Below are 21,556 nucleotides of genomic sequence, written 5' to 3'. Positions count from 1 at the left end.
ATAAGTCACGGCTGCAAAATACTAACGCGAATTCTTTACAGACGAATGAAAAAACTAGTAGAAGCCGACCTAGGGGAAGATCAGTTTGGATTCCGTAGAAATATTGGAACACGTGAGACAATACTGACCCTACGACTTATTTTAGAAGCTAGATTAAGAAAAGGCAAACCTATGTTTCTAGCATTTGTAGACTTAGAGAAAGCTTTTGACAATGTTGACTGGGATACTCTCTTTCAAATTCTAAAGGTGGCAGGGGTAAAATATAGGGAGCGAAAGGCTATTTACAATTTGTATGGAAACCAAATGGCAGTTATGAGTCGAGGGACATGAAAGGGAAGCAGTGGTTGGGAAGGGAGTGAGACAGGGTTGTAGCCTCTCCCTGATGTTATTCAATGTGTATATATCTGCAGTGAAGGAAACAAAAGAAAAATTCGGAATAGGTATTAAAATCCACGGAGAAGAAATAAAAACCTTGAGGTTCACCGATGACATTGTAATTCTGTCGGAGACAGCAGAGGACTTGGAAGAGCAGTTGAATGGAATGGATAGTGTCTTGAAAGGAGGATATAAGATGAACATCAACAAAAGCAAAACGAGGATAATGGAATGTAGTCGAATTAAGTCGGGTGATGCTGAGGGTATTAGATTAGGAAATGAGACACTTAAAGTAGTAAAGGAGTTTTGCTAATTTGGGAGCAAAATAACTGCTGATGGTTGAAGTAGAGAGGATATAAAATGTAGACTGGCAATGGGAAGGAAAGCGTTTCTGAAGAAGAGAAATTTGTTAACATCGAGTATAGATTTAAGTGTCAGGAAGTTGTTTCTGAAAGTATTTGTATGGAGTGTAGCCATGTATGGAAGTGAAACATGGACGATAAATAGTTTAGACAAGAAGAGAATAGAAGCTTTCGAAATGTGGTGCTACAGAAGAATGCTGAAGATTAGATGGATAGATCACATAACTAATGAGGTGGTGTTGAAGAAGATTGGGGAGAAGAGAAGTTTGTGGCACAACTTGACTAGGAGAGGGGATCGGTTGGTAGGACATGTTCTGAGGCATCAAGGGATCACCAATTTAGTATTGGAGGGCACCGTGGAGGGTAAAAATTGTAGAGGGAGACCAAGAGATGAATACACCAAGCAGATTCAGAAGGATGTAGGTTGCAGTAGGTACTGGGAGATGCAGAAGCTTGCACAGGATAGAGTAGCATGGAGAGCTGCATCAAACCAGTCTCAGGACTGAAGACCACAACAACAACAACAACAACATATACACATTGGCAGAAGCATGCCTTCTTGAGCTTTTCAGATGAACCTAATTGAAGTAACTAAAGTTGAATGTCAATGGACCCATGTACCATCATGACACACATACTAACAGTAGTCAAGAGATAAGCTTTTCTAGATGAGTCCTGACTGCAAGCATCCATCTTTCAGTCCTGATGTGTCTCAACATTGCTTTTATTCACTCTTTATGAGGGCAAAAGAATCCATCAATGAGCATCATTTTCAGTATGCAGGTGGCTGGGCCTGCTTCTGGAGCATTCCTGAACACTCTTGTCCAGGAAGCATGCTATACCAAGTTGTTTGGTAGAATGGGCTTAAATTTTGTCCAGTGCTCACAATCCTCCTCTGTCTGAAATTAGAACACTCAGTATTTGTTATTACAGTACACATGACAACATCTGAAACAGAGTGCTATTTCTCTGTTCTGTGAAGTACTGGTAGTAGGGAATGACTAATAGCATTAGAAGTTTTTCCATTGGGAGAGAGACTTAGTAAACAGAATTGTAACTTCAATAAATGCATCACTGTTACACTCTTTATTATAAAGAGAAGGATGGATTCTTCATACAAACAGTAGGCATAAGATAAGTGAGCTTCTGTGTATCATTTACTAGTGTATTCATTTTTAGACATTGGACATTACGTGAAAATTGGTAGTCCACCCTGCAGTGAACCCAAAAGAAAAAATACCATGAACTACAACTGGGCTCACTAGGTCTACACACTGCAAACATAAAATTTGCAAGTATCTGCGAAAGTGGGAGAGGAAATCTACCTTACAACGCTTGGGAGACACACCTGGTATATCATAAACTAACTTACTTTAAGCTGTACTTCTGTGATGTGGATATGGCTAAATGTATTGTGGTATGGACAGTAATGATGAATAGCTTGGTGTTTCTTTAGAAACTGTTATTTCTTGATCTTAGTGCCAAAGGATTGGCTGCTGAATCAGTTCTCAGAGAATTGCTTTCTAAGATGTTCTTTACACCTGTTACTGAGATAGTGTTTTCATTGTCACTACTTAGTTGTGTACAATATAGTATTATGTCAGAAATCCAGGTTTGCAGGGTACATCTACTATAGTTCAACTAAACATTTTTCACTGCAAAATTGATAATTAAGTTTGAAAATCTGCAGAATTTAAAATTCCATGTAGATGATTCCATAACTGTTTTAAGAATGATATTAACTTGGCTTATTTCTTGCACTTTTGTATGGTGATGGCTGAACTCATTATTTTAGGTTTGTAAGTGCTTATATTTTTGTGCTAGTTGTTTGTAATGGCACTATTGTGCATTGCAAAGAGCTGCCGTCATCCTATAGTTTGTATTGAAATGATTCTTGAATTATCTCATAAAAATAAAAATATGCTCTTCATGTACATGTTTGCACAAAGCATAGTCTTCCTTAAAGTGACTTTCTTTAATCTTCAGTTGCAGAGACTGAATAACACTATGCCTACAACACTTAAAAGGAAACCCGAAGGATCAACCAGGCATTCAAATGGTGAAAGTACCTCCCTTAGAGAGGTTTTTACAAGTAGAGAAGAGGAAGTACTAGATAGAAAAAAATTGGTACTTTGGCGGCAGCCTTTTAGGACATCAAAGTATTTTCTTCAGGAATTGATAGTTGATCTTCAGTATTACGGTTCAAAGTAAGTAAAACCTTTTATCTGTGATTTCCAATATTTATTTAAATTATAAACAAAAATTGAAACATTGTATTCTGTAAATTTTAATTTTCTTAATGTGTGCATAGTACTTGTTTGTTCCTATTCTTCAATACAACTTCAGTAGCTGACAAACAAACATACAGATATTTTCTAGGATTAATAATACTGATCAAAAATGATTTTTTTTTTTTACAAATAATATGAACAGATTTTGAATAGATAAGAAATCTACTTACTAAGTGGCAGCAGGAGAACACAAATACAAAAAAGATTTTACTTATGGAAGCTGTCAGAGCCAATGGCTCCTCCTCTCAGCAGCAGGGTTGATGGTGAAGGAAGAAAGGTGAAGGGAAAGGAACTAGAGAGGCTTAGGACAAGGGGTAATAGTTTCATCAAGTCATCCAGAACACCGGGTCGGGGGAGACTTATCGGATAGGATGAGAAGGAAAGACTGACTGTTGGGAACTGCACCAGACCAGATTTGAAAACTGGAGATCTTAAAGGCGGGAGGCAGGTTAATATGCAAGAAAGATATTACTGCTAAAACACCGTGCACAACTTAATAAGAGTGAAAAGCAAAGTGCATTGCATGTTACAGAGGTGGAAGGAGGACTGAAAAATCAACATGCCAGAAAATGAAAGATTCAGAAGACTAAAACAGAATAAAAAATGGAGTAGTTACTGTGAAGAATTGCTGACATGGAAGAAATTGATGTAAATTGAGGCCAGGTGGGTGGCGAGAACCATGGATATGTTGGAGCGCTGTTCCCACCTGTGGAGTTCTGATAAACTGGTGCCCGAGGGAAGAATCCAGATGGCCCAGTTGGTGAAACAGGCATTAAGATGATGACAGTCGTATTGTAGAGCATGCTCTGCAACAGGATATTATGTATTTTCAGTATACACCCTCTTATTATGCCAATACCTATGCCATACAGACAACACACATCATTGTGTTGCAGAGCATGCTCTACAACTTGACAGTTGTGACCTTGGTGCCTGTTTCACCACCTGAGTCACCTGACCTGAAGTCTATCCTGTACTAGAGCATGGGGATTGTTGGTTGTGTAAATTTGATACTTTATTTCTTCTCCAAGTTGCCTCATCTGTGAACAAAACTAAAAAGACAAACAATGGATTGATAGGTTGTGTAACAAACCATGTACAAAAGTTCTCCCATGGTGGATGATCAGCAGGCGTAAGGCTCTGCACACATTGTACATGATACTGGTACACCAGTTGCTTGTGAAGTATTCTCCATGCTGACCTTGGAGATGTACTGCATGTCATAGCCATTTGTCTTGCACTGATATCTGGTTCTTCTTTGACAGCACCTAGTGTGTACTTTACCTGGTCAGGCATTTGAGCAGCTGTGGCTCATGAGTATACAGTCTGGGTGTTCATAAATTTTTAGATTCAGATAAATATGAGAGTGTGAAATTAATAGCATCTTCTGTATAACAGTTACGCTTATGAAGATATTTATACAACTACAACCACCATCAACAATAATAAGATCAGTAGTAGTAGTAGTAGTAGTATTTATTATTATACAGGGTGATTCAAAAAGAATACCACAACTTTAGGAATTTAAAACTCTGCAATGACAAAAGGCAGAGCTAAGCACTATCTGTCGGCGAATTAAGGGAGCTATAAAGTTTCATTTAGTTGTACATTTCTTCGCTTGAGGCGCTGTTGACTAGGCGTCAGCGTCAGTTGATGCTAAGATGGCGACCGCTCAACAGAAAGCTTTTTGTGTTATTGAGTACGGCAGAAGTGAATCGACGACAGTTGTTCAGCGTGCATTTCGAACGAAGTATGGTGTTAAACCTCCTGATAGGTGGTGTATTAAACGTTGGTATAAACAGTTTACAGAGAATGGGTGTTTGTGCAAAGGGAAAAGTTCTGGACGGCCGAGAACGAGTGATGAAAATGTAGCACGCATCCAGCAAGCATTTGTTCGCAGCCCAGGAAAATCGACTCGCAGAGCTAGCAGAGAGCTGCAAATTCCACAATCAACTGTATGGAGAGTCCTACGAAAAAGGTTAAGTTATGAAACCTTATCGTCTGAAATTGGTTCAAGCACTGTCTGCAGCTGATAAGATTAAAAGAATCGATTTCTGTGATTTTATCCTTGCTCAAATGGAAACAGATGAATCTTTCGTTTCAAAGATTGTGTTTAGTGATGAAGCAACTTTCCACACTAACGGGAAAGTCAACCGTCACAATGTCTGTATATGGGGCACTGAGAATCCGCGGGAAACAACTCAGTATGAACGTGACTCGCCTAAGGTGAACGTTTTCTGTGCCATTTCAGCCAATAAAGTTTTTGGTCCCTTTTTCTTCGAAGGTGCTACTGTAACTGGACTACAGTATCTGGAGATGTTAGAGAATTGGCTGTTCCCTTAGCTCAAACAAGAAGCACAACAATTCATATTTCAGCAGGATGGAGCGCCACCACATTGGCACTTATCTGTCCGTAACTACCCGAGGCGATGGATCGGCCGCCAGGCAGCCCGTGACAGACTACTTCATCACTGGCCTCCAAGAAGCCCTGATCGTACCCCCTGCAATTTTTTCTTGTGGGGGTATGTTAAGGATACGGTGTTTCGGCCACCTCTCCCAGCCACCATTGATGATTTGAAACAAGAAATAACAGCAGCTATCCAAACTGTTACGCCTGATATGCTACAGAGAGTGTGGAACGAGTTGGAGTATCTGGTTGATATTGCTCGAGTGTCTGGAGGGGGCCATATTGAACATCTCTGAACTTGTTTTTGAGTGAAAAAAAATCTTTTTAAATACTCTTTGTAATGATGTATAACAGAAGGTTATATTATGTTTCTTTCATTAAATACACATTTTTAAAGTTGTGGTATTCTTTTTGAATCACCCTGTATAATAATAATAATAATAATTATTATTATTATTATTATTATTATTATTATTATTATTATATAACTTGTCTGAAAAAAGAAAGAATGGTTTTTGTTGAATTGTAATGTTTTGTGCGAAATTAAATGCAGTTTAGGGCAAGAACGAAATAATGTTAAAGCTTTTGCTCCTCTCTGCTTCACATTTTTGTGTAAGTGGGAGTTTGTGAGCATTTTTATTTTATTTTTTTTGGATAATTGTTTAAGATCTCTAACATGTGAACTAGTTAACAAAGTAACTTCCCGGCTGAAAATTCGTACGTTGCACCCAAACAACAACTTACACTTATTACACACTTATATGTTAAATTTTTGCTTGTAGGCACACTTATTTAATTTCATCCCTTTCTCAGTCAACAGATGTGGTATGGGAGTCCTTAGTTCCTTTGTGGCTAACTTTTACAGGTAATTTTGTTTTCTATTAACACTTGAAACAGATTCAACAGAGTTCATGTTGGCACTGCATATGAAAGCCTGTCCCTGCACAGTAAACAACAAAGTCCAAACACAAACTGCCATTAGGGGAAATGATTAAATTCAGGTTATACCATCTACCAATATGGTAATTTGGCTAGAACACAAATGAGGCACTGATAACCATAAAGGCCAAAAGCACACCGTCATCTATCACACATTTAAGTGAATATTGGAGAAACCAGTCAGACAGCTTTTTGTGAACATTCATATATACAATGTGGACCTACAGCACAGATAAACCTAACTCTCCACAAGATCAACAGATGCCAGAAGCATGAGTAAATGCGACAGTCTCACAATCGATGATGATGTGCTTTATGGTTCTCAGCGCCTGAAACGAATTACTATATGACAAAAATCCAGAACTTAATAAACTACAGTGTACTACATCTCATTTAGAATTCCAAAAAATTGATTTTTCTATCAGGATAACTAGAACATGTACTGATGTCTGATCTAATTTTACTATATAGTGAGTGAATTGGCAAGTCTGCAAAGTGTGCTACCGTCTAGAGGGATTTATGTCAAGCAAACGGGGATAAAATTCTGCTACCGTTTGGTACCACTTGGTGGCACTGACATAAACTTGTAGTTGAGTGGTATGTGCTAGATGTGCACACTCAGAACCGTCACATCGTTAATCAGATCTGTATGTTTTTGGCCTGTAAGGCAATTGCGTGATGCCAGTTGCGCGTGCAAAAAAGCTCCTAAAAAGTGCGCAACTGAAGGTGTGCTTGCGACCCTGATGTCAAATTTCATGAAGTGTAGAGGATTAGCAATGTAGCGTAGTGCGGTAGATTTAAGCAGAGTCCATTCACTTCTGCAATGTGTTGTTGCAATTTCTTCAGATGGTGGTGTGATACTGCTTTCACTGACCATTTACAAAGTTCATCAATGAAACTGTCAAAGGCAACAGTTTTCTTAATTAGTTTATTTTCCTCCTGTGTCGCATATGTAATTTCTCCATAGTTATCTGCTATGACTTCCAGGCCAAGTGTCTGTAAAGACAGTCCTCCCTTTCCAGGGCAGTCACCACATACTTGAAACAAACAAGTCTCTCCCTTTATCGCTTCCTGAACACCGGGTCCCGGGTTCGATTCCCAGCGGGGTCAGGGATTTTCACCTGCCTCAAGACGACTGGGTGTTTGTGTTGTCCTCATCATTTCATCATCATTCATGAAAGTGGCGAGATTGGACTGAGCAAAGTTTGGGAATTTGCACAGGCAATGGTAACAGCACAGTTGAGTGCCCCACAAACCAAACATAATCCTTATCATCTCCCTTTATGTCACAAACTACTATTGACTTGACACGCCAACCATTGTGTCATATGTCACATGCTCCTGTAAGTTCTTCACAGTTACCACACAAAGTTCGAAATACGCGCAGTACTGACGTACAGACATCTCTAGGTGGGTATGAAACTACCCACTTAGGTCGTAGTGCATAAAATTTGGTCTTCCAATATGTGAAGTTGTATAGTAGCTCTTATAAATTGCAGAAAATTCTTTAATGCTGTGAGTCATGTAACTCTTCACTTTCAGAAGTTTTTGACCTTCAACTGTTATAGTTATAGTGTTCTTCTTGCTGGCACTCAGGTGAGAACAATCCCATTTATCTTCCAGAAGAAATCTGCCCTTTTTGAACTAGAGCTGCTTCTACAGGTTGACCATAATAGGGATCTCGTCTTCCAAAGACTACTTTTACAGAGCTCACATTTCCTGATTTGTCTACCATTTACTTTGATACTGATGGAATGTGGTTCAAAATTGTTTTCTTTGAAAATGTCTCAGGAATAATAATTAAAACTCGCACCTTTTCACTGTAGGATGCACAGTATTCAACAGCTGAATTGATATTTGTGAAAAACCCCTGGCAAGAGGTGCAACAGTGCTTTGGTTCATTTTCTGCTGAATATGGAATTTCTACGTAGAAGAGTGTGGTCAGTTTTGCTGTAGTGTATTCATTCATAGCTTTAGTAATTTCTCTGTGCTTTCTTGATGCATAGAGCGTATGACTCGACTTAACTGACCACGGTTTCTGAACAGGACTAACACCTACCTCTGTAGTTGAATAATTCAAGGTATTTAATTCTTCCTCTATTGATGCAAAATCTGCATCATCTGCACCATGGGAGGCTTTACCTTGTTCAGGTACTATCATTGTTGTTATTCTGTCAAAACATTTAGTACACACAAAGTCGTCACTTGAAACATCTTCACTTTACAACAGAGTCTTCAAATGAAAACATTTATTCTCAACCTGAGCAAAGTCTGTTTTTGTTGTTTGTTTTATATATCACTCTTTTATGGATAAGCAAATAGTGAGCACACTTCACTCTCCTGTGGTCCCAGTCAGAAGACATTTCAAAAAGTCCTTTTCACAAAACTCACTGCAACTGTGTCAACTGGCAAATCCCTCACAAAAACACAGAACACACTGGATGGTCTCAAATTTCTTACAAGCCTCTTCAGTAAACAAATAAGCACTGAGCAACTGCAATACAAAAACCTGCAATGAACAACCACAACAAAGTGAAAGAAATAACTGCAACAAAGATGATAGAAATAAACATTGTAACAAAGAAATTAGTAAGAAACAACTTCAGTGAAGACATACAATACCCTTAAAAGTTGAAGCTCTCCTTTACAGACATGGTGCTAATCAACAGAAAAAAATCTAACTTTTCTGGATTAGCATTTTTGAAATAAAATCTGTAGATTATAAAAAAAATTCAAAGCCAACAGTAAAAGAACTTTGACAGATATGTCCAAACGGAGGATACCATTGTAATCATAAAGCAATTATCTTTCAAATAAAACAAAACTGTAATCAATTATTTAGAACTGTTACAGAGATATAGCATATTAAAAATTTTTCCAAAATTTGCATCTTCAAAATGGTGTTCACAGTGTCATCTTTGGGGGCCTGTATCTCGGGACAGGTGTTGTAAAAAAGGAAAAATGTTTTTAATGTTCAATGTAGTAATCCTTGGTATTTTCATGAAGTATGTTTTGTGTATATATGATCTCCTTGAAGTTCGTTTTTCCCAGTTAAATGTATCCTAAAGAAATGTACCATTTTAAATGAAACCCTATTGTTCAGACTCAATAATTTGCAACAGGTTATGGGCCCAGGCTACGTGAAACTGAACAAATACAGTTTTTTTCAAGTATGATTCAATTCAGTGTGTGCTGGTAGAAACTATCTGTTGTTGAATCTAGCTGTATGGTAAGAATATGGCTACAAACGGAGTCTATGAAGTGATTATCGATAAACTCGAAAGGCCTGAAAATTGAAATTGGGCAAAATGAAAATGGCATATCTCTATGGTACTCCATTCATATGAACTGGAAGACATTATTATCGGTATGCGTGAACCCGCGGTGCTGCCTCGGGAAGCAACAAGTGAACAGAATGGCAAAAGAATGACGTGAAAGCGGCAAGTTTGATAGCAAGTGCGCTAAGCAAAGCAGTAGCTGAACTTGTATTGACGTGCAGAAACTCGAAAGAAATATGGAACAAACTGCATGTGAGATTTGAATGTAGTAGCATGCAATGCTTGAACATGTTAATTGAAACATTCTTCCATTTCAAATGTGACTAAGCAGAAGATATTAGCTCACGTGTTGCTAAGTTACAAAAGCTATTTGTAAATTTAAATGATGAATTAATGAAACATGAAGAGAATACATTGTCTGAAAGAATATTAAATGGTCGAATTTTATCTAGTCTGGGAAAGGAATATGATAATTTTAAAGATCTCTGGGACATAATACCGGCTGTAAACCAGAATGTGAACTTCCTTATTGAAAAACTTTGTGCTATTGAACTGCGTGAACAACGTACAATGGATGTAACTGCATTGGTTGCGTATAACTCACGAAATAGGAAGATGTCAATGGACCAATGAGTACAGTGTCGTTTGGAGGTGCTCGATATTATGTATGTTTTATAGATGATTTCAGTAAATTTCGTCGAATTTTCTTTCTTAAGCACAAACATGAAGTGTACAATATGCTTAAGCAGTTTTTAAATGAAGCACAAACCAGATGACATGTTGTTAAACAATTTCAATGTGATGGAGGCAAGGAATTCAACAACTACTTCATTAAGAAATTACTCATGGATAAAGGTTTAGAATTACTGATTTCTCCACCGTATACTCCTGAACAAAGCTGTGTGGCCGAACGTGAAAACAGAACAATTGTTGAAGCCGCATGTTCGATGCTAAACACAAGTAAGCTACCAAGAGGACTGTGGGCAGAAGCAGGCAATACAGCCATCTCTATTTTAAATCGTACTGGAAGGTCTTCAGTTCCAGACAAATTTCCATATGAGTTGTGGTACAAACCATCAATGTGAAAACTTGATCATCTCAGAATTTTTGGCACAGGTTGCTATGTTCATATAAGCAAATAATTCCGTTCAAAATTTGATGACAGAGCTGTTTTTGGACAACTCGTTTGGTATGTCAATGGCAAATATGGATTTTGGGTCTGGGTTCCTTCCAAAAGGAAAGTTGTCTTGAGTCATGATACAAAATTTAAACCAGAGATAGAGTGTAGCTCCTACAGTGATCACATTACCTTAGACATTCCTCGTCAGTCTGCTTCTGGAGGAAGCCAAAGTGAAGAAAACCTTAACTGTCTTGAACCTGGAGGAAGTTAGGATCAGATGGCAATAACAAAAAATCTGCAGAATTCCAGAAAGCCAAAGCATCAGAATCTTCTAACATAGATGAACTGGAGAACAGAAGACAATGAAGAAAACCAGCCTGGATAGAAAATGGTGAGTTCTTGACGTTTTCAAAACTTACTGCTGGTGAACAAAAAGATATAAACTGTTTTTCTGATGTATTACAGTCGAATAAGAAAGCAAATTGGATGCAAGCTATCAATGAAGAACTAGAATCACTAAAGAGAAACAATACTTGGGTGTTAGTTGAACATCCTATAAATGCCAAAGTATTACAAAATCGTTGGGTTCTACGTCGAAAAGTTTCAGCTGATCGAAACACTTGCTTGAAAGCCCGATTAGTTGCTAAAGGATATATTCAACAAGCAGGAATAGATTATGAAGATACATTTAGTCCTGTTGCACGTTATGACACCATTAGAGTTTTGCTAGCGGTAGCTGCTTTAAAAAACATTGGTGTTGAAACAGTTTTATGTGAAGACGACATTTTTGAACGGAATACTTCAAGATGAAGTATACATGGAACGACCAGAAGGCTTTGAAGATAGTTCGCATCGAGTGTGTCTCCTGAAACGGAGTCTCTATGGACTAAATCAAGCACCACGCTGCTGGAACAAATGGTTTATGGGTGTTACGGAAAAAGCAGGTTTTTGGAACAGTGCTGCAGATCCTTGTTTGTTTTATGGCAAATGCAATGAAAAAAGACTTTAAGTAGCTATGTACGTTGATGACGGCCTAATTGTTGGCAGTGACGAAGGAGAAATAACAGCATTTCTGAACACTTTACAATGTGAATTTGATATAACATTAGGGACTCTTGACACTTTTCTTGGCATAAAAATAAAACAAAATTAAAATAGAGCAATTATGATAAGTCCAGAAAAGTACACGAAAGAAATACTGGAAAGATTTCGAATGGCAGAATGTAACATGAAGTCAACTCCCATTGGATATGAAGAAAATGATCACAATGAAAAAGAAGCAATTTCGTCCTCCATTCCCTATAGCGAGGCAACTGGATGTCTTATGTATCTCTCAATAGCAACTTGTCCAGACATTGCTATCAATAAAGGTGCTTGAGCTGTGAGAAAACGAACTGCTTCAGACTGGAGCCGAGTTAAACGCATATTTCGGTATCTGTATGGTACGTTAAATTATGGCATTATCTATGATAGAGAAGAAAATCTGAGAATTTACAGTGATGCTGATTTTGCTGGAGACAAGCAGACAAGACGTTCAACAACTGGTATTGTGGCAAAGTACCACGGAGGGGCAATATCATGGACAAGTTAGTTGCAGAAGGTAGTGGCTACATCTACAACTGAAGCAGAAATCATTTCAGCAAGTGAAGGAGCCAAAAAAGTAATTTGGTTACGTCGTTTACTAAATGACTTAGTTGAAATGCCGGAACAACCTCCAACACTTTATATTGACAATGCCAGTGCATTAAAATTGGGAAAAAACCCTGATATCATCATCTGTCAAAACACACAGAGGTCCGACACTTCTATGTTCATGAAAGATTTCTGAATGGTGAAATTTTGGTAGAACATATAAATGGACAAAGCCACTTGAGCGAGTTTGATTTAACTTGCTGCGTGCAGAAATTGGTGTGAAGGAAGTCAAACAGTAACTCTTTGTTATCATATGACTGTTTTATTTATCCTTTTGGAGGAAGTGTTGTAAAAAAGGAAAAATGTTTTTATCGTTCAATGTAGTATTCCTTGGCATTTTCATGAAGTATGTTTTGTGTATATAGGATCTCCTCGAAATTCGTTTTTTAAGTGCCAAATCTGTATCCTAAGAAATAGACCATTTTAAATGAAATTGTATTGTTCAGACTTAATAATTTGCAACAACAGGAATTTTTTTGGGACAAACAAAAAAATGTATGTTTTTTACATACTCCTGAATTTTACCGAGCGAGGTGGCGCAGTGGTTAGCACACTGGACTCGCATTCGGGAGGACGACGGTTCAATCCCGTCTCCGGCCATCCTGATTTAGGTTTTCCATGATTTCCCTAAATCGTTTCAGGCAAATGCCGGGATGGTTCCTTTGAAAGGGCACGGCCGATTTCCTTCCCCATCCTTCCCTAACCCGAGCTTCCGCTCCGTCTCTAATGACCTCGTTGTTGACGGGACGTTAAACACCACTAACCTAACCTGAATTTTAACATATGCTAAATTCAATAACATCAGAGACTATAAAGGTAACCCCCCTGCCTGAAGTGATATGGATTATGCCTCTATTGTCTCCAACCTGTACAAGGAAAAATTGTCATCATAATAAAAATAAGAGAAATCAGACAACATACAGAAAGATAAGTGTTTATTTTTCTCACACACAGTTGGTTTGGAATGATAAACAGTCTGAAGATGCTTTGAAGGACCCTCTGCCATGCACTTATGTGTGAATAGCAGAGTTCTGATGTAGATGTAACGTAAAGAAAGGAGATGGTGTGGGTTGCACTTGAAGCCTGATGTTGGCAAGAGAAAGCAAAATGTGGTGGAAGCATAGTTCAGAAAGTTTGAATTAATTCTGTTGTTTATATTCATCTGTTCAGGGTCTTAGGGGATGTTATGGTAACAGGTGTATCACCAAGCTTTATGCAAGAGAGTAATGCTCAAGATTTAGTATGATTTGCTGGCTGCTGAGGGTGATTTACTTTGTGTGAGAGTCTCAGGGTTACCCTACCTTATGTCAGAACCATACTGACCGCAAGTGCGCATCTGGAGGGGATTTATATGTTTGTTTGGACAGCTGTCATCTGCAATTGAATGCTCTCCGTACCACATTAGCAACAATAGTAGTGTGTTGTGAATAACCCCAGCACACACTATTTGCAATTTTTATTTTTCCCCCAGGCAGGACATTTACCAGGGTGTATACGACCCGGGACAACTGGGAAATCCGGGAAAAACCTGGGAATTTTTTCATCCGGGAGAAAACCGGGAAAAACCCGGGAATTTTTCATTGTTTTAGTTTTCAGTAAAAATTTTGTAATTTTGACTGTAGAATTGATTCTCTAGCAAAGAATGTTATTGTATCCTGCTACTCGAGAATGATACTGCAGCAATAAAATATAAACGAGAGGGAAAAAAATAAAACTCTAGTGGCAAAGGAAATGTGCAATTTACAACAACAAAACACCGTGCACACACAAACGTCTGCAAATAGCAAAAATATGTCAAAGGCCGTAGGGCGCAGACGGTAATTCTTCGTAACAATAAACTGTTTGCTATGAGTATGACGTCACAACTGTTCACGTTGGGTTCGTTTGACCAGTTGCCAGCGGTCTGTTGCGCATGCTCATTTGACTCGCGTATAAGCAGTACCTTCTCCCGCTTCTTGAAGTTTGGCTGTTAGCTGTATCGGTAGTTGCAGCAAGCAGCCAGATGCAAACGAGAAAAATTATTCTCCCGCACCCTACCTGCCAGATTCACGCTTGCACAGAGTTGTCTGAGTTGTTGTGGGGAGGGGGCTAACCTCCACGTGACCCGTGTTTACATTAAGTGATTTCGCTGCTTCTCTTCGTGTACAGCTCCCACATCAAATGAAAACAAAATGGACTTCTGTGGCCGGGAGCTATCAAGTGAATTAAAATACATTCACATAATTACGGAGGGCAAAAATACATTATTAATTTCAGTTTTCTGATTTTACTTTATTTCCAAGTTAGTAGCAGTCAAGCATTAATCGCCTTGCAGAACAGTGAAGTTTTCTAAAGAAATTTGGCTTTATTAATCTTTCCGCTGAGGCAGCCATTTTATTTGAAACGAAGTGTTTCATTCTACAGTATTGCCTAGTTCCAACTGTTCACTGAATTTAAAGTGCAATTTCAAGTGCACGTTATCACCTGCCATATATGGCATTATGCCATAATAAAGAACCAAAATGAGATCGCAAGAGTACTGGTACTCCAAGAAAATTTACAACCCAAAAACCACATTGAAAAGCTTAATATCAGATGGGACCTACTTCATTGTGAATCTGGAAAAAGCCAATTTGCACTTCAAGCCGAATTATGCAGTTTAGAATGGTTTACGAAATTTCGATGCTCTTTGAGTATCCTCTGATGCCCTGTTTCTTTTATGGTGTAATGTAAGCTCTGTTAGTGCTTTATACACGAACATGCGGGCTTCCTACACCACTACAGTTGCACACGCACAATAATGCCTGTTTTCTGTCTTTCTCTGGCAACTGGTAAATCGAACCTATTTCTAACAGTCTCCAGATAGTATTGCGAACGGTGGTTAGAAAAGCTTTACTTTCAAAGTAAATTTCTTTTTACGCAAGATGAATAATGTTACGTGTGAGAAAGTGGGATGGATATCTAAATCACAGAGCGTTCGAAACTGAACAGTTTGAGGACCAGCCACTTACAAGAATTTCGAGCCGAGACATTTATGTCAGAATTTTAAATTTACTGGGACATTTGTGTGATGTATCTTAAAGTATAACACACGCAACAAAAAAATCAATATTACGTGTGAAAGCTTAGCTTCTGTTGTAGCGTGTTAATCTTAGAGACCAAAATTATATGTGAAAGCTTAGCTTTTCTTGTAGATATACGATACTGTGTACATTAATGTAAACCGTTACGTTTTCCTCTTGCGTGTTCGCGCTATGTAACCAGTGATCTTGCTATTGGCTTACTAAAACACTTGTCCTATGCTCTGAATAGCTGCTGTGATCGGCTGACGAGATCTCGTGGCTTGAGATATGACTCGCTTACAAAATGACATCGCAACCTCGGTTTCAACGCTGCGGAAACTAACGCGCTGTGTTGGGTACAATTCGAATTTATACTTTCGTAATACGAAAATATGCAGCGTATATGTTGCTGCAAATCAAAGAAGGTCTTTCCAAAACTTCTCTGCCCCGTCTTTTCTTTTTTCCCGGGAAGTTCTACGCGATTGTATAAAACATTAACCATTCAAAGGATTGATAAGTTTTACAGTTCCGATGGAAACTCTACGGAAAACCTACTGTCACTTAGCACAGAAAAAGTGTATTTTCGCCTGGGGAAAAGCATATTTTTTAAACGGTATATCCGGTAATTTTTTTTCCTTGTCCCCGTATACACCCTGTTTACCCACCTTGAATTAGAGTTAAGGACCTTAGTCAATCAAACTCCCCCCCCCCCCCCCTCCAACTCGCACCACCACTTCTTATCGTTCTTAGGAATTTTAACAGACACGACTACTTACAAGGGAGTACCATGTGGCATGAGCCTTCTGATTGACCAGCTTTCTTAGAAAATCTTCATCTTTGTTTCTTCAATTATAGTACCCCTGCCCACTTTAGTGTAGGCCATGATACCTTTTCAGCTATTGGCCTTATGATCTTTTTCTCCTATGTTGCAGCTTCACCACAACAGTTGCTATATGATGATGTTTGTGACTGTGAACACTTCCCTGTGATACTCTCTCTTCCTCATCAACACCCAATGGACCAGTTGCCACGATGGGCTCTCCAAAGGCCCAGCTGGCAATTATATACCTCAGCCATCACCTCTGTCCCCTCTCCATTACTTTATATGAACAAGATTTTCAAAGACGTCTCCAATGTGATCTGCCACTCAACTGGAACTGGTATCCCCTTTACTTTAAGAAATACAATAACCTGTCACATTATGTATTTTTATTTATACCAGTACGCATATCTACCTTTCAACCATCTTTGATTGGCAACATATTTAAATATTCAGGTAGAAAATTGCTGTAAAAAATAATCAATTGCAGTTAGATGACAATATTTTTAAAAGGATAATTGCTACTCATCATACAGGGCAAATACTGAATCACTGATAGGCACAACAAAAAGACTGTCGAACAAGAAAGCTTTAGGCCAAAAAGGCCTTTAAACAGCTTTCATGGCAGAGGCGATTGGCTGGGGTTGCGGTCTTCCACCACACGCAGGGCCCTGAGAGCCCTCAGCCCACCTAGTTGTCCCTCTTTCAACCAGTTTTTAGTTACTTTTAAATGCAATTAACCCTTTTTTCTGTTGTACCCTATTTCATGTTTTTAGGACCACTCCTTCATATAACCCTCTCATGAAGGCAAGACCATAAGGATTCTGTCCCTTAACACTAGCTAATGAAAAAAGAATGGTGGTACAGGTTTTTATTCTTCCACTTCTTCCAGGGTTTTATTCTTCCTCTGAAAGTGAGTTACATTCCTATCTTTAACACTTTGACTACAACAAATCAGGGCTGGGGCGGTTGTGTTAGGGATGCTTCTTGCTGCATTTTAAACCCCTGGGACCACTAGACCTTGCCCACCCACGTAAAGACCTGATTCTCTGTCGTCAACAGGCACAAAGTAGTGGGACCTTTCATGCGCGATGATTGTATCTTGTATAAGAAATCCTGTCTGCAGGTCAATTAGCAGGAGACATAGGCCGCATGTTGGGTAAAACCCAACAGTTTGAATGAATAGCCGAGGATAGTCACCATGACTGAACTAACTGAATAAAGAAAATATGAAAGAAGGGCAGTTCTAAATAAAAACTAAACAAAACCAGTGACAGAGAAACCAGTCACATTGTTTTAAAGACAAAAATTAGGTGAGTGAATGAGTGAAAGTGTTCCTTTGTTACAAGATTTAGTTCACGAGTTATTAAATGCTAAAATAAAATTTTTGTATGTAAAATGATCCATAAAAAGTAATAACTCGATCACAAATGCCTTAAGTAATTCAGACAAACATATCAAGAGCTCAGATGGAAACCCAGTTCTAAGCAAAGAGGGGAAAGCAGAAAGGTGGAAGGAGTATATAGAGGGTCTATACAAGGGCGATGTACTTGAGGACAATAAATGGAAATGGAAGAGGATGTAGATGAAGATGAAATGGGAGATGTGATACTGCGTGAAGAGTTTGACAGAGCACTGAAAGACCTGAGTCGAAACAAGGCCCCCGGGAATAGACAACATTCCATCAGAACTACTGACGGCCTTGGGAGAGCCAGTCCTGACAAAACTCTACCATCTGGTGAGCAAGATGTATGAGACAGGCGAAATGCCTTCAGACTTCAAGAAGAATATAATAATTCCAATCCCAAAGAAAACAGGTGTTAACAGATGTGAAAATTACCGAACTATCAGTTTAATAAGTCACGGCTGCAAAATACTAACGCGAATTCTTTACAGACGAATGAAAAAACTAGTAGAAGCCGACCTAGGGGAAGATCAGTTTGGATTCCGTAGAAATATTGGAACACGTGAGACAATACTGACCCTACGACTTATTTTAGAAGCTAGATTAAGAAAAGGCAAACCTATGTTTCTAGCATTTGTAGACTTAGAGAAAGCTTTTGACAATGTTGACTGGGATACTCTCTTTCAAATTCTAAAGGTGGCAGGGGTAAAATATAGGGAGCGAAAGGCTATTTACAATTTGTATGGAAACCAAATGGCAGTTATGAGTCGAGGGACATGAAAGGGAAGCAGTGGTTGGGAAGGGAGTGAGACAGGGTTGTAGCCTCTCCCTGATGTTATTCAATGTGTATATATCTGCAGTGAAGGAAACAAAAGAAAAATTCGGAATAGGTATTAAAATCCATGGAGAAGAAATAAAAACCTTGAGGTTCACCGATGACATTGTAATTCTGTCGGAGACAGCAGAGGACTTGGAAGAGCAGTTGAATGGAATGGATAGTGTCTTGAAAGGAGGATATAAGATGAACATCAACAAAAGCAAAACGAGGATAATGGAATGTAGTCGAATTAAGTCGGGTGATGCTGAGGGTATTAGATTAGGAAATGAGACACTTAAAGTAGTAAAGGAGTTTCGCTAATTTGGGAGCAAAATAACTGCTGATGGTTGAAGTAGAGAGGATATAAAATGTAGACTGGCAATGGGAAGGAAAGCGTTTCTGAAGAAGAGAAATTTGTTAACATCGAGTATAGATTTAAGTGTCAGGAAGTTGTTTCTGAAAGTATTTGTATGGAGTGTAGCCATGTATGGAAGTGAAACATGGACGATAAATAGTTTAGACGAGAAGAGAATAGAAGCTTTCGAAATGTGGTGCTACAGAAGAATGCTGAAGATTAGATGGGTGGATCACATAACTAATGAGGAGGTATTGAATAGAATTGGGGAGAAGAGGAGTTTGTGGCACAACTTGACTAGGAGAAGGGATCGGTTGGTAGGACATGTTCTGAGGCATGTTATTACTGGAGTTCAGTGTGGAGGGTAAAAATCTTAGAGGGAGACCAAGAGATGAATACACTAAGCAGATTCAGAAGGATGTAGGTTGCAGTAGGTACTGGGAGATGAAGAAGCTTGCACAGGATAGAGTAGCATGGAGAGCTGCATCGAACCAGTCTCAGGACTGAAGACAACAACAACAACATAGTATAAATGATTAAGGCTCAGCAAGCACTATTGAACTATTCTAATAGATTTTCTTTGAATATTATGTAGTTCAAATTGCAGGCTGGAATATATGTTCTGTACATGAAGTAGTGAATTTTCTAGTAAATAAAATGTGAAATAGTGAAGGTAGTGCCAGCATTAGTAACTAGAGATGTGTGACTGTAATTGGACTTCTTTTTTAATGTTTAATAGGGATGTAATGATGCAAAATAGCATCCGTATGGGCAAAACACTATTTGTGAGAAAACCATTACAGCTACAGGCAGAATTCAAGAGCTAATGAAATTTGCATCCTAAGTCATATGTAATATGTACCTGTAACATTATAGTTTTTATATGTTTTTGGAAGTCTGATGCTACTCACATCAGTGTGAGGGTATAGGTAACGGCAGCCATTTTTGTGTGGCGACTTGGATTTCAGCAGGAGTTTGAGTGGAGTTAGCATATGTATAGGATGTGTGTGGCTGTAAGTGTCCTTGTATGTTTAACTGAAATATTTTCTAAGTCGTCAGTTGAGGACAAAAGTTTCGCATGTGACAATCATAAAGAACTCTGAAATATTTTAAGCATGTGTGGAGTTACAAAAAGTTGCATCGCATGGACTGGTTGGTTGGGACTTGTAAGTATTTCATGAGTATCGATCGTGAAGAGTTTGAAGCATTTTTCAGATGAGGTCTCTAAATTTCGGTTTAGGTGACTTAGTTTAAACTTCTATGAACTGTTCTGCATTTATCTTTGATGGCGATCTGCAGTTCAAAAATCATTAGTGTGCAGTAATGGAACTTCAGCATAGAAGTGTGCTGATGAACTGTATTTTGTAGGGATTTTCTAAAGTTTAAGTGAACATGTGATGTTGGTCAACTTACGTTCTAGTTCTGACTGATATTATTTTAATAATGAGCGGTTGTTTAATAACTTCAGTCTGGAAAAGTAAGAAGTTAATGTTATTTCACAGCGAATTCCTGACTGCCTTGTGACTGATTTCATTTGGGTTCATCCAATGGATGCATTGTTTAGTCCCTCTACTGTAACATAGCCAATGTTTTAAAATCCAACCATGCATCAGGAGACCCTACGAAGATTTTTGATAGAACATCAAACTATGGCATTTCTTTCATCCTTTTTAGTATTTGGAGAATAGTCATCAAATTTAGTGAGAAGGTGATTTATAAAAGACAATCATAATCCATGAGCTAAAATATGACATCTCGTAACATCTGTGCCTTAGGTGGTGAAATTAATAATAGGAACACAGAAAATTATCTCGAGCACATATTTAAAAAATAATATCCACTGGGTTTTTAAGTTACTGTGTAAGTTAACGAATATTGCAGACATTTAAGAACAGGAAGTGGAGCAGTATTATGATTGCCTTTTTAATTAGACAGCAAAAGGTTTAAAGCAACAGCAATAACCAATGTAAGCATATTAAAAGGTTTTTTATTGCCCACTCTTTTCAGCTAATGTCTTGACAGTGCTGCTGGAAAATGGCAGATTGAATCCAAACTTTAAAATTTTAATTTAAAATGACTTCAGTTGTCATGTTTTCAGAAAATAGAGTTCTCATATAAAACCAGGAAACAGTTTTAAAATGAAGACTGTAAAGTGTGTGTAAGCTTGGACAAAATCATGATCTTACTAACTGTTACCAAAATTGAAAGTAATTTCTCTCCATTACATTGTCATCAGCACATGAGGAGGAGGTGGGGGAGGAGAGTAGTATGAGTACGAGTAGTTGGGGAAAAACAGTTTCCACTTACAGAATTAGAAACAGTTGTGTGTGTAACTCGAACTTCTTTATACGTTAATTGCTTGTATTTTCGTCTTGTTCCAACAGGTTGCTGTATCATCGGACAACTGTTGCTGCATGTATTGTGCTTCTAGTTTTCTTCTTCATGTTTTTCAATACAGCTGGTCCCCATCAGCAGGTATCTATAATTTCTGTTATTATAAACTAGTGACAGTTTCCTTAATTTTATGAAGCATTTTATAAAGCATTTGGAGGCAGAAAAGTAAAACAAGAATCAGCTGAAGCAATTTAACTAAACCTGCACCTATAATAAGATAGCCACATCTCCACAATCATTTGGTTTGATTTCATTTATTT

At 38.3% G+C, this 21,556-nt stretch overlaps 1 protein-coding gene across 4 annotated transcripts in view; it reads left to right on the top strand.

The window, feature by feature from the left end:
* Positions 1-21,556, top strand: part of LOC124544876 (vacuole membrane protein 1) — an 85,717-nt gene that overhangs the window by 30,961 nt on the left and 33,200 nt on the right. For 3 of the 4 annotated variants that reach the window (XM_047123596.1, XM_047123598.1, XM_047123597.1), the window contains 2 exons: positions 2,724-2,944; positions 21,287-21,377. In XM_047123596.1, coding sequence (XP_046979552.1) covers positions 2,724-2,944; positions 21,287-21,377 — 312 coding nt within the window. Of the gene's footprint in view, positions 1-1,916; positions 2,089-2,723; positions 2,945-21,286; positions 21,378-21,556 lie in introns of all 4 variants that reach the window. The other variant, XM_047123599.1, reaches the window with a different exon arrangement.

This window comes from Schistocerca americana, chromosome 8 (assembly GCF_021461395.2).
Source record: "Schistocerca americana isolate TAMUIC-IGC-003095 chromosome 8, iqSchAmer2.1, whole genome shotgun sequence".
Taxonomy (NCBI): domain Eukaryota; kingdom Metazoa; phylum Arthropoda; class Insecta; order Orthoptera; family Acrididae; genus Schistocerca; species Schistocerca americana.
Note: the sequence above shows the minus strand (reverse complement) of the source record. Positions and strands in the feature narration are given on the sequence as shown.